At 50.4% G+C, this 13598-nt stretch overlaps 1 protein-coding gene across 1 annotated transcript; it reads right to left on the bottom strand.

Moving 5' to 3' along the window:
• Positions 1–6403: 6403 nt before the first annotated feature.
• Positions 6404–8994, bottom strand: LOC116937194 (protocadherin-10-like). Its single transcript, XM_032944280.2, has one exon. It carries the CDS (start codon positions 8921–8923, stop codon positions 6404–6406), a length of 2520 nt encoding a protein of 839 aa, XP_032800171.2. The 5' UTR covers positions 8924–8994.
• Positions 8995–13598: the final 4604 nt, after the last annotated feature.

The raw sequence follows: 13598 nt of genomic DNA, 5'->3' as shown, positions 1-13598 counted from the left end.
GTGCATAAGGACATCCTATGTGCTATGAAGCACATACAGTCCTAGAGACGTGGCCTCGCTCCACCTCCGGCCACGCCCCCACTTCGGTCTCTCAAGACAGAACCAGAGCCAGCATCACATGTCCTCCGGGGCCCCCGTTTCCGGGCCCCCTTTACTCCCCTGAGTTGGCACATGCCCTCACCCTCTCTGCGACGGGACCCTGCTCCGTAGGGGCCTGCTTATCCGGCACGTCTTCGTCGGCTCCCTCGAGAGGTACGTGCACACACCATTACCATTTGTAGTTGCAGTCGGCATATACGCCGTAGAGACGCCATTTACGTCTCTATATCACCCCCCCCCCCCTTATGAAACTCAGCCGTCTTGGCTGACCGACATAAAACCAATGTAATGTGTGGGCCTCCAACCTAGAATGCAACAAGGGAACAATACAACAACATATTCTTGGTTCTTTCAGTAAAGTCACGTAGAAGGGAAACAAAAATATAATATAAAATATATTTTTATTATTTCGGTAAAGTCACGTAGAAGGGAAACAAAATATAAAAATATAAAATATATTTTTATTTTATTGTTTCCCTTCTACGTGACTTTACCGAAAGAACCAAGAATATGAATCCCTGCAGTCACGACAGCTTTAAATAAAAAAACAACAATAAATAATCCCGACCGAGGAAGAACCAATCATTTGAACCAGGGAGAGAAGAAGGGATGGAGGAAGAGAGAAAAACAACTTGGATGCAACTATTGACAATGGACGAGCCACCCCCCGGACAGGCCACAACTACACCCCGCACATACAACACTGCACTCGAGCACAAGACGAGCCCGAGTCAGCCATTGACCCATCTGGCTCGAGTCGCGGTTGCGGACCATGGGTGTTGGTGCACATCGACGCCGGAGGATAGTCATTTAAATTGAACCGTCTGCCTGAGTCCTTGATGCCGGCCCGTCAAGCGAGGAGGGTGCGGGTCCACCGAAGGCTTCGGAAGCAGCCAGAAGAAGGCTCAACGAGCCCAGCACCTCCTGAGCCGAAGAACCCTCATGTGGTAGCAGGTCGGGCGATGGTGGCTCCGGATTTCCCCGTTCCCCCCGGGCCGGTCTGACCGGTGACGTCAGCCCCTTTAGGCGCTTGGACCCTGCGGGCGGAACAATAAAACTGTCCTGAGGGAGGACGTCAGCCGACGTGCGCCCCAGCTCATCGGCCTGACCAGACACCCGGCCCTCAGGAAGTGGGGATAAAAGACTAACGTCAGGCGGAAAAAAACGTTTTAGCCGCGACAGGTACACAAACCAGTGGCGGCGACCACACTGAATCCGCACGCACTGCGGACTCCGCACCTCCACCACTTTGACCGGCCCTGCCATGTAATTCGGGGAGGTACCCAACGGGACGTGGGGGTAGTGGAGCCACGCCTTGTCCCCTGGCGTCCATAGGGTAATGGACTGGCGAGGCTTGACGAGCCGTTCGTTGGCCGCCTGTCGCAAGGCCGAGTTCCCTCAGACGCCTCTCTAGCTTCATCTAATCGCTGTAGGGTAAGGTGTAAGGGGTTCCATTTTTTAGTTCCATTTATTTGGTATAGCCCTGTGAGCCATTCGGCTCTTGAATCGGGTGCAACCGCAACAAAAAACTAAAACATGAACAAGAAAACATCTTAAAGTAATTATGTGACTGTGCAAACAGAAAATCCAGGAAAAAAACATAAAAAATATTCCTGAAATAGCACCGTACACCAATGCTGTGTGCAAAAATCCCAGTGGGATGCAAGTCAACAACAACAACCACAAGACAACTAAGATTAAGGCCATCAGTCTAACTCCGTACTACAATAAACAAAAACATGGCCAAACCAAAAAAACTTTTCGAAATCACCAAAATAAAAGCCATAAATGCAATGTAACAGTGATCATAGGAACTGTGACTGAATTTTTTACAATAAACTACATAAATAATATGTAACATCAAACCCGAGAGCTATATTTTAGTCCACTGAATAGCAGTGTCAGCTAGGGGTGTACAACTCTAGAGCAGTTTTGAGTGAAGATCTCATAGGTAGTGATTCAAGTTGCAGTTTATTGGCAATAGCATTCCAGACCCTGGGGGCATCAATAGCAAAGGCCCTTCCTCCGGTTTTTGTACTGCAATAGGGAATGTGAAGCTGGTAAATGAGCGAAGACCTGAGGTCAAATTTGTTCTTTGAAACAGAGAGGAGATCCAGTAGGTAGTCTGCGGATTTTTTTGTAAGTACATCGTGAATAAATAAGATCTGGTGCACAAGTCGTCGAACATTAAGAGATGTTAAGTTTGACCCAATGTAGAGATCACAGTGGTGAGTCCTATATGGGCAGTTCAATGCAAATCTTAAGGCCGAGTGATAGATGGAATCAAGCTTCTTCAGTACAGTACTTGGGGCTGATTTATACACGATGTCACAGTAGTCAAGTAGAGGCAGTATGGTAGCTTTTATCAATTCCAAACGGAGCATTGGGGGGAAGCAGTGCTTGTGTCGATACAGAAAACCAATTTTTATTTTTGTCTTTTGACCAATATAATCAATGTGATCTTCAAAATTCAGTTTTGAATCCAGGATGACCCCAAGATACTTATAGATCTTGACTTGCTCTATTTGATAATTATTTAAGGAATGTAATTGGGGCAAAATAACTTCCTGCTTTAGTCCCGGTGAGAAGCATAGCACCTTGGTTTTGGAGGAATTCAGGACTAGTATAAGAGCAACTCGCTGATGTTGTAGTTTGTTGAAATCACCCTGGAGCTTAGCAATCACGTCATCTGGAGAGCGGCCAGCAGTAATCAGTATCATGTCATCTGCAAAAACATTTATCCTGGAATGATCCAGGTCAGTGCCCAAGTCATTGACATAAAGAGAGAACAAGAGTGGGCCGAGGATGGAACCCTGTGGAATCCCTTTTGTTATCTTAAACACTGTTTGACCTCCAACGATCTGAATACAGTTTGGGTGCGAGAAAAGAGGAAATTTTTTAACCATTGTACTGTGTTTTTGGAAAAACCGAGGCAACTTAGTTTACTAAGCAGGATGTTGTGGTTTACTGTATCAAAAGCTTTGGGCAGGGTCAAGAAAAAGACAGGCACAGTACTGCTTATTATCAAGGCTACTGTAAATTTGATTCAGAGAGTCTAATGCAGCAGATGTGGTGCTGTATTTTTTTCGGAACCCAGATTGTTTTAGATGTAGTAGCTTGTTGGTGGACAGGAAACTGCTAATTTGGTAGTTCAATCATTTTTAAAAAATGTCATCAATGGGGACAAAATTGAGATCGGTCGGTAGTTATTGGGATCATCTTTAGGGCCCCCTTTGTGAAGTGGACGGACATAGGAATGTTTCCATTCGAGAGGAACGGATGCTTCTTTGATGGACAGGTTGAAAATATGGGCTATAGGTTTGTATATTAGGTGACCAACAGTTAGTAGAGCAAAGACGGGAAAACTATCTCCTCCGGTAGAGGAGGACCCTTTGAGGTAGGACAGTTGTTTCAGAACATTACTTTCGTGGATTGGCTGGAAATTAAATTCGTTTAATGTTTGGACAGGGGTGTAGGAATTTGCATGAGCAGGGGTGACTCCCAATACATTATCAAAAAGTTTACCAGATTCAGAAAAATGAAGGTTAAAATTGTCAACTATTTTTTTGGGATCTGAAAAATATTCCTCATTTCAGTTAAGCTCAACAGGCAGATTATCTATTTTGGATGCCTTTTCGATACATTTGATTGTTTTCCAAAAAATCCTGGCATTTCCATGTGATTCCAGGAGAATGGAGGAAAAGTAGGCATTTTTTGCATGCCGTATTTTTTTGATGCATCTTTTCCTTAAAATCCTGTATTCTAGCCAGTCATTTACCAAATTACTTTTCTGAGCACATGCCCAAGCATTGTCCCTAGTTTTCATGAGCTTTGTAATCAAAGGATCATACCATGGTGGGCAGTTGCCTTGAGTTTTAAATCTAACCAATGGAGCATGTTTGTTAAGAATTTGCAGAAACGTGTACCTGAAAGTCTCCCAAGCCGTAGTCAGGTTGGGGATATCACAGACCTTGTCAATATCCGAGTGAAGCACATTAGTAAATGCCTGAGTGCTGAAGTGCCTCAAAGAGTGCTTCTCAACAATTTTAGCAGGGGCTTTGGGTCTGGCTGATGATCTCACCCCAAAAATGAAGGAGTGATCACTAAGGTTATTACCCAGAACACCAGTCAGTGCGAAATTGTGAGGGGCATTTGTCAATAGGATGTCAAGCAGAGTTGACTGTCCCGGATTTTTTAGGTTGGGTCTTGTGGGGACATTTATTAATTGAAACAGGTTAAATTCATCTGTAAAATTTGTGGCCATGGCTGGCGAGTTTAGCCAAATCCAATTTAGATCACCCACTAAAACTATTTCATCTTTAGGGAGGCCCCCAAAAAGCTCTCTCAGTGCCGATGCAGCTTCAACATCCTTCCCACTAGGTGGTCTATAGCAGCACACTACCAATATCTGTTGATTATTTGGGAGAGTTATTCTGAGAGCCAAACCTTCAAAGCAACATTTTTTAAACAAGGAGTGAGCTGGTGAACATGCAATAGTATTACGAACATAGATGGCAATTCCACCTCCTTTAGATCCTCAGTCAAGGTTGTAGTTCAATCGTAATCTGCAAGTCATTGATGGTAGGAGTGAGAAATGTTTCTGTTAGGCAAAAAATGTCCAGGTAAAGATTTGCCACTTCTAGTTTTAGTTGACTTAATTTAATCACAAGCCCTCTGATGTTGACATGTAGAACACCAACACCTTTCCTGCCAGAAAAATCTACAGAATTATACGAGTTCTTTATATTTGGGCCAGGATGAAGCTCAATACCACCCAGAAATAAGAAAAGTAGAATTAATAGTTTGCACAAGTATTTTCCGTGAAAGGATGAAGAGCGGTGAACCTTGGACGAATAGCAGCAGCTCGCAGATGGTGTTATTTTTAAGAGCAGAATGAAGTTTGAAAAGAGTGCTGGTGAAGTAATGGGACAAAGAGAGGGTTTAAAAGGATACAATGATGGAGTGTGGAAGTGTCTATGAGCTGTTTCATTTGCAGGTGTAGTGGCAAATCGAGCAACAAGTATGGACGCAAAGTAACGAGAGTAGCCGTTTGTAGAGTTGAGTGTGGCACTAGATATGGCCAGGAGGGACAGCAGTATGATATACAGCAGGAGAATTGCCATCTTTAAAATATCCGGGGTATACACAGATTAACACACAAGCAGAATATAAAAAAATATATATAATTATAGGCCGAGCGCGAGAAAAACGTCTTGCCGCACTCGTCACACATGCCCGGCTTCTCACCCATGTGCTAGGGTCCGATATCCTAGTACACTTCTCCAGCGGTTTTAACTGCACATCAATCGGTGGGTCACGCTCCCTTCCATACATCAAAAAGAACGTGGAAAACCCAGTAGAAGCATGCGGGGCGGAACTGTATGCTGCGAGCACACCTGGAAAGTGTACCAGTCGGATTGTGTTTCATTGACACGTTGGCATAACATCGAAGTCAGGGTTCTGCGTAACCTCTCTACCATACCATCCGTCTGGGGGTGATAAGGCGACGTACGCACCTTTTTGGTACCCAAATGCTCGCAAACCTCCTTCAACAGCTTCGACGAACATTTTTTTTCCTTGGTCTGTCAAGAGACATTCAGGGGCGCCTTTGTCTAATACGTAGCCATGAAGGAACACGTCTGTGATGGTCTCCGCCGACTGGTTTGGTAACGGCCAGGCCATTGGCCAATGCGACAAATACTCCACCTTTGAAGATGGGTCCTCGCTGGGACCACGTGTTTCGTGTTTTTTTAAACGTATATTAAATTCGCCAAAAGGAGTGCCCGGATCTCAGCACGATTCGTATTGCGTAATTGTGGCAATCCGTATTCTTCTAATGTGCCTCATTATATCCGCTTCTGAGTCTCTTAAACATCTGCCACCAGCAGATCCCACGGACTCGTGGGAATCCCCCCCCCCCCCCCCGTGTCGTACTGCTCAACCCTCGCCTGTCCAAGCGGCAAATGCGACCACCATTACATTATAATTGATAACCGGAGTAAAATGCATGGAGATGAAATTTCAGCAAAGTAAATGAATCATACACAATGCCAACTATGGCCCAACATATTTTATACTTGATTGAAATTTAATTACGCGGACAGTCTATGGAGATGTGTATAGATTTTTTTTTTATTTCCCCCTCCCCGTGCATGCTGCATTGTGCGTAACGCACACTTGGTGGAGGGGGGCGATGATGAATCGTGATGGACGATTGATTTTCAATATTTCTTAAGTTATTGCCAGGGCAGTCACGGAGTGAAAACTCAGCGGTAATTTAAAAAAGGGGGCTGTCTCACGTCGTTTACCTGTGCGGCAGGCTGCGCGAAGCCGCCGAGCAGCAGGTCAGACCGGCACGCGCGTCCGCCGCCTCCGAGGGCAGGAACGACCGGTACTCGTAGGTGTCGAGCACGATGACGGATGCCGGATCGCTGTCGGAGCCCGCCTTGCTGCAGGCGGCCGCCTCCAGCTCGTTACGCACCAGCATCACGTCGTTCTTGCGCGGGCTCGGCCACGCGCTGGACTCGGCGGCCGCGCGGCAGTTGTAGATGCGCAACTCCTTGTTCTCCCGCTTGCAGTGCAGCACGATCATCGCCATGGCCACGTTCAGGACGCACGACACTGCGCCCAGCGCCACGATCACGATGAACGATGTCTTGAAGGCGCCGCCCCCGCCGGTGCCGCTGCTGCCACCGACATCGTCGCCGGAGCTGCCCAGGAGCCGGCCCTCGGGGTGCACGTCTGTGACGAGCACGCGCACCGTGGCCGTGGCGGTGATGGCCGGCTCGCCCCCGTCGTGCACGGCGATGGCAAGCTCGTGCCGCGTGTGCTCGTGGGGCAACGCCTGCGCCGTGCGCACGACCCCATCGGAGGCGTCGATCCGGAAGAGGCCACAGTCGTTGCCACGTGCGATGGCGTAGCTCAGTTGGGCGTTCTCGTTTCCGTCGTCGTCGGACGCGCGCACCTGCGTGACGAGCGTGCCGGCGCGGGCGCCCGGCGCCACGTACACGTCGGCCGTGCCGTTGGCGTCGAGCGGCGGCGCGATGACCACCGGCGCGTTGTCGTTCACGTCGCCAATGACGAGCGCCACGGCCACCTCGATGCGCAGAGGCGGCGCGCCGTTGTCGCGCGCCTGCACGCGGAACTCTAGCCGGCGCGTGCGCTCGTGGTCGAAGGCACGCAGGGCGTAGAGGGCGCCTCTCGCCGGTTCGATGGACACGTAGGTGAACACCGACATGCCGTCGATCTGCGAGTCCACGATGGAATAGGCCACCTGCGCGTTCTGCTGCGCGTCCGAGTCGCTGGCGCTCACCGAGCCCACGTAGGCACCGGGGATGTTGTTCTCGGGCACGTGCAGCTCATAGGCGGAGCGGGAGAAGCACGGCGCGTTGTCGTTCTCGTCCGTGACGCGCACCGCGAACGTCTTGACTGACACGAGCGGCGGCACGCCGTTGTCCCGCGCCACCGCCGTCAGGTTGTACTCGGCGGCCGCCTCGCGGTCCAGCTGCGTCGCCGTCACCAGCGCGTAGACCTCGCCCCCGTCCGAGGTGTGCAGGGCGAAGGGCAGCGTCGCGCCGGACCCCACGGCCGACGCGCTCTCGAGCGTGCAACTCACGCGCCCGTTGGGGCCAGAGTCGCGGTCCTTCACGCGGACGAAGGCCACGAAGGCGCCGGGCGGCACCCCCTCGGACACGCCGACGACGGCCGCGTCGTCCGTGACGCTGCCGCCACCCTGGCCGAGGACGAGCACCTGCACGTCGGGCGCGTTGTCGTTCACGTCGAGGATGCGCACGAGCACCTCGCTGTACGCGGGGATGGAGTTGGGCCCCCGGTCGCGCGCCTGCACGTAGATCTCGTAGACGTTGGCCTCCTCGTAGTCGAGGGCGCCCTTGAGCGTGACGCGGCCCGAGCGCGAGTCCACCGCGAAGAGGTCGCTCACGCGCGGTGCCTCGTGCGCCCACAGCGCGTACACCACCTCCCCGTTGGCGCCCTCGTCAGGGTCCGACGCGTTGAGCTGCACGACGGGCGTGCCCACGGGCGCGTTCTCGGGCACGCGCGCCCGGTACACGGGCCGGTCAAACGCAGGCGCGTTGTCGTTGGAGTCGAGGACGCGCACGGTCAGCAGGGTGGTGCCGGTCAGCGGCGGGTGGCCCCCGTCGAGCGCGGTGAGTACGTACGTGTGCACGGCCTGGCGCTCGCGGTCCAGCGTGCGGCGCACCACCAGCACAGGGGCGAAGGCGCCGCCGCCGCCCGCCGGGTGCACGTCGAGGGCGAAGGCGCCGTCGTCGGGCTCCATCGCGTAGCGCCGCAGCGCGTTGGCGCCCGCGTCCGGATCGTAGGCGCCATCCAGCGTGAACCGCGTGCCGGCTGCGGCGCTCTCGGTGATCTCGAGGAGGGCACTCTCGGCCGGGAAGCGCGGCGCGTGGTCGTTGACGTCCAGCACGTCGACGCGGACGCGCGCCAGCTCCGTGGGCCGGTCCAGGACGGCCCCGAGCAGTAGGGCGCAGCCCGAGTCGCCGGTCGCCCGATGGCACACGGCCTCGCGGTCGAGGCGCCCGCGCACCCGCACCTCGCCGCTGTCGGCGCTCACGACGAGGTAGTTGGAGGCGTTGGTGCCCTGCAGCACTCGGAATCCACGGGCGTGCAGTTGCGCGGCGGTGAGGCCCAGGTCGCGGGCCAGGTTCCCCACGAGCGTCCCCGGCGGCTCCTCTTCGCGGACCGAGTAGCGCAGGGCCGACGAGAGGGCGGAGGCCTGGGCGGCGATGGTGGTGACGGCGCAGCGCAGGCAGCACAGGCAAAGGAGGGCGACGAGGAGAGGATCCATTTTGCTGGGGCAGGGCGAGCCGGGGCACGACGCGCGGTGAAGATCGACCGCCGAGCTGCGTGCGTGGACAGCGCCGGCTGAGGAATCAGAATTGCAGGGAGATAAAGGGGGAGGGTCGAGCAGGAATAAGGCATGATTAATAAAAATGACATGGAGATACAGGTTCTGGGGGAAAAAAAACTGTGAATTGTGGTTTTTAATTAAGACATTTTCAGTTGTGTAAATGAAATTTTGACGTGAAAATGTAAAAATTAATAATGCATAATCAATAGCTATTAACAGTGTCTGAAACATTGCGTGCCATTCACACGATTCGAAGCTCGCAAACCGCAGGTGCAATCTGCGACCGCGTTTGTGCGACATCTCGCTGCAGCCGCCGCCGCGAGAGCCCCCTCCAATCAGGGATGCATTGTTTATCCCAACTTGCACCGCAGGGCTCATCGGAGGTGAGCACGGCCAAATCTCCTGTGCATTATCCATGGAGCCGCTCTCCGTTCACTTCCGCGGGCTCTCGACGATGTGAAGTCAAACGGTGGAACATTGGTGGTGGGCGCGCGGTCACGTGTGGTCATGCCACGTACGGATCGCCGTAATACGCCAACGTTTTACACTACGGGCTAATGCGGAGCATCGTAAAATGTTGCCACCCCCCCCGAATAGCGTCGTGGTTGTTCCAAGCAGTGACAAGTGTGAGGGATATTTAGGCAAACGTATGCGCGTTGCAAAGGCCGTTGTTTTCTTGCCATCATGCCCTACTCATGAGTATGTCAGACTCCCCTCCAGCTTGTCATGGCCAAAGCCATTGTTACACTTAAGCAGCGTGACCAACAACAACAAAAAAACATGTTCATGAAGCCATCCATAGACATAACTTCAACCGGGAAGATGGATACAAACTGAGCAATCATTGTAAGGATGTTATTAACCAAGTAAAGTCTTAACTGACTGTTATGTTTCCATCCTCCCTGCCTGTTTCAGCTGTTATTTCCGACTCTCCGAGTACATCACCAGGCTAAATGTCTGTGAGGCAGCCCAGGCACAGGATCCCCTCCACCTCCGGTGGCTGGGGACCTTCTCACAATGACACGCTAATCTCTCACATTTACATACAAATTCCTTCTCTAGCTCCGCCCACTTACCTTTGGGTTGAGCCCACCAAAATCCGATATAAACTCTTGTTGCAGCAGCAGCTCTTTCTCTTATGTCAGCAGTTCTCCTGCTGTATCTGTTCCTCTGTTCCACCTGATGACGGTCGCTTGTGTTGCGATCGAAACGTCATGTGGTTTAATTGATTTTATTTTCTACCCACTACGTGATGACTTTACCAAAAAAAACAGAGTATGGATCCCTGTAGTCACGAAAACTTCAAATCTAGATTAAAAAACCATCAGCCAAAATTTGCATTCATTGCTAGAGCGGAGGAATGGAAATGGTGGAATGGAGTGATCGTGCATTGCACGTAGCACGAGCGCTCTTCGGCATACACTCTCACACTCGGGAGGGGGGGGGGGTTACATCGGCCAGAGACACGGTGGCCGACACAACATTCATCGTAGGAAAATCTGTTTCGTAAACGGGCTCGTGTATCAGATAATGCATGTCTGGTATCACTACGTCAGCTGAATAGGGGGCATAAAAAACAAACAGTGGCTAGAGAGGGGCTGATAAAAGCCATATTGAGCTACGTACTTATTAGTGCACCCCTTGCAGCAACAATCTAGTTAATTGCTCTAATATAGATGTAATGTCAGTGTTACGCCTACTGACATGACAAAGTGACACCTACTGGCATTGCAAGGGTTTCACGGGTACAGCCACAGAGGTAACAGCCAATCGGGGAAGGAGGCGTATCTGAGGCAAAGGTAACAGGAGGGGTTAGCCGAGATGCTCCGGGAACCTGCTCGAAGGTTCCACGAGAGGGCGTGGCCGGAGGCGGGGCTTAGCCACTCCTGGGGGTATATAAGGGGGAGCGGACCCGGAGCTCGGGGCTCGTGTGGGGTCCTGGGTCCTGGCTGCGTCGCTGTTCACCGACATCGCTCTCCGTCGTCCGACCACGTGGAAGATCTCCTGCGTGGGTTCCATCGCCGTCGTCGTCACACCGCCAGCCAGCGGCGGTGACGAGTGAAGGGCGAGGGGACCACGCCGAGTGATCGGCTGTGCGTGTGGCCACTAGAGGTGTTACTGCCTCGTGTTACATTCAGTGAGAGGAAGAACCGGTGTTGTGCCCAGTGTGAGAAATAAATAAGTACCCTCTATACGACGTGTCGTGGAAGTCGCTCATTACATATATATCAGTCTGCAGGTAATTGACAATTACTGATATTTACATCAGGCTGTAGTCATGGCAGCTATTTGTACTGCATTAAACACCATAGCTAGTACACCTAGCATTACCCAACACTTAAACCGTGATATTTAAAACACGGTACAACGTCGCGTATCTGCTCATTTGGAACTTAAGGTATATATGCGGATGAGGTGAAAGAATCAGATATGCGAACATCTATTTAAAGTCACACTTACACCGTGCACAACGTACCGCTGCTGAGTGCGGGCGGTGAATTGTGTTCGGGAGGAATGTTGTATATATAGGTGTTATGAAAATTGATGAAAATAATGAAAATTAAATGAAATTTGAGATTTGCATAATTTATCCGAAATTATGTTAATCAGTGTAATTATGTGCATAATTTATGTTGATTCGAGAGGTAATCGTATTAATTTATGCGAGTGGGCGTGGTTATGATAATGCAGGTCGTTATGGATTATCAGGTCGAGCCTCGGTGACGAGGATTGTGTTATGAATTGGAATAACGCAATTAATCGTATGCAGTGACGCAGGCGTTGTGAGCGTGAATGAGAGAGAGACGATTCGACTCTGCTCTTTAATTCCGTATTATCGATAAGGATACGATTACTCTCGATTGAACATTATGGATTATGTGTGTTATGGATTATGTGGTGATAGTGTGCTTATGATAGGTCCCCAGGATTCAGATCTCATACGCAGAACAATATTATGCAGAATTTCAGGAAGAATCACACACAAACCTTCTGCATTAATCAATTTTATTTCTAGCTAACTTTAATTTTTGGATAATATGAAAACTCAATCTCGGGATTTTGGAATTTCAACACAGCGTTAACATAATACCATCACGATTGCGTTGTTTCACCTCGATAGCGGCACCTGTGGTTAATTCCCGACGCGTAACGCAATCGATCGGTTGTTGAGAGAGAGAGATTAAAAACATGCGAACTATTCTATCAAACCTTAACTTTATAATATGCAAACTCGTATGCTTGAATTGTTACACAACACGGCACTTGGTTTTTGATTCGTATCCAATCCTTAATACATTCTGATATGCGAAGTTATTATGCTTGAAATCGTCAGCACAGTACCACGTTGATGTTCGTTCATTGATTCATAACGATTATGAATTTAAAGCGTTCGACTGTAATACTTCTAATTGCCTTATCAACACCACTCGATGGCCACAATGCTTCGTTACTTGAATTGTCACACAAAACAGCAATCGGTCACTGATCATGCGCGGCCCTTAATGCAATTATTGTCACGTTGTTAACAATAGGATGACTGATTATTATGCAACGCTACTCGTTGACAGGGCACTCCAACCAGTATTATTCTTGGAGGCACAAATATGCGTTTGAATTCGTTATTTCATTCGTGGATACCGGCAAGATTATGCAGAAAGACAAATATTAACGAACGACTCAAGTATTCCTAATCAACTTCTCAACGCGACTCAATGGGTGGCGATGTTTCTTTTTGAGATCCTTATCTCGGGCCAATCTTTTAATTGATTGTGGCCAGACCCCTGACAGGGAACCGGTTGAACCCGCTCTCTATCCCCGCGAGCGGCGCTCCGTGGTGAGGAGTCAAGAATTAATCTTTGTTAATGGGTCAGTTGGTAATTTATGCGGTTAGAAGTACAGCCCCAGCACAATATTACAGAGAAAAATTATGAACGCTCTTAAAAACGATGGATTATTCACTCGGTCGTTGCGATGTTTCCACAATCACGGATGGTTCAATGGCTTGAGGTTTTTTTGGCTTTGTTAATGACCCATGTGTGTGTGTTGAATGGTATGAGTGGTGAAAGAGTAGGCCAATGTTCGGAATCGATTCTTTGCGTCAAGCAGACGTCTGGTTTGTCGTGTAGTGGGGGGCAGTGTATCATACGTATCAGTTGATTCTTCTTTCAGTAGTTGGTTCGGACTCGACGGACGTTGGTGAACGAGTAGATGCGTTGTTGTAGCTGAGATGACCGTCTGGTAGACGGCGTCAGAAGCACGCCCGCAGCGGCGCGCTGGTGCTCCGTCGTTGGCGGTTGTAGATTGCAGGCTCACGATTCGCTCGTGGTGGCGCTGGCCGCTAACAGCGGCAGCGGGTCGCCAATCGGCGACACTCGCCAATTCGGCGAGTTGTAGAGACGTCTCCGGCGTCGGTGATGGCTGTTCTTCTGCTGAGATGAGTTGAGCGGGTCTTCTGCTGAGATGAGTAGAGATGAGTCTTCTTCTGTTGAGCTGAGTTGAGATGAGTCTTCTTCTGTTGAGCTGCGTTGAGATGAGTCTTCTTCTGTTGAGCTGCCCCCGAGGGCTGATGAGTTGATTTCAATGCTGAAACGGCTCCTTTTTATGCCAAAAA

Source organism: Petromyzon marinus, unplaced genomic scaffold (assembly GCF_048934315.1).
Source record: "Petromyzon marinus isolate PM22_M1 ecotype Great Lakes invasive population unplaced genomic scaffold, UKy_Petmar_22M1.pri1.0 PM_G_Scaffold_9, whole genome shotgun sequence".
Taxonomy (NCBI): Eukaryota; Metazoa; Chordata; class Hyperoartia; order Petromyzontiformes; family Petromyzontidae; genus Petromyzon; species Petromyzon marinus.
The sequence above is the reverse complement of the archived record's forward strand: the minus strand, read 5'-3'. Positions and strand labels throughout refer to the sequence as shown.

Excerpts from the sequence above, each read along its gene's own strand:
- LOC116937194 (XM_032944280.2), bottom strand. The coding sequence starts at position 8,923 with ATGGATCCTCTCCTCGTCGCCCTCCTTTGCCTGTGCTGCCTGCGCTGC.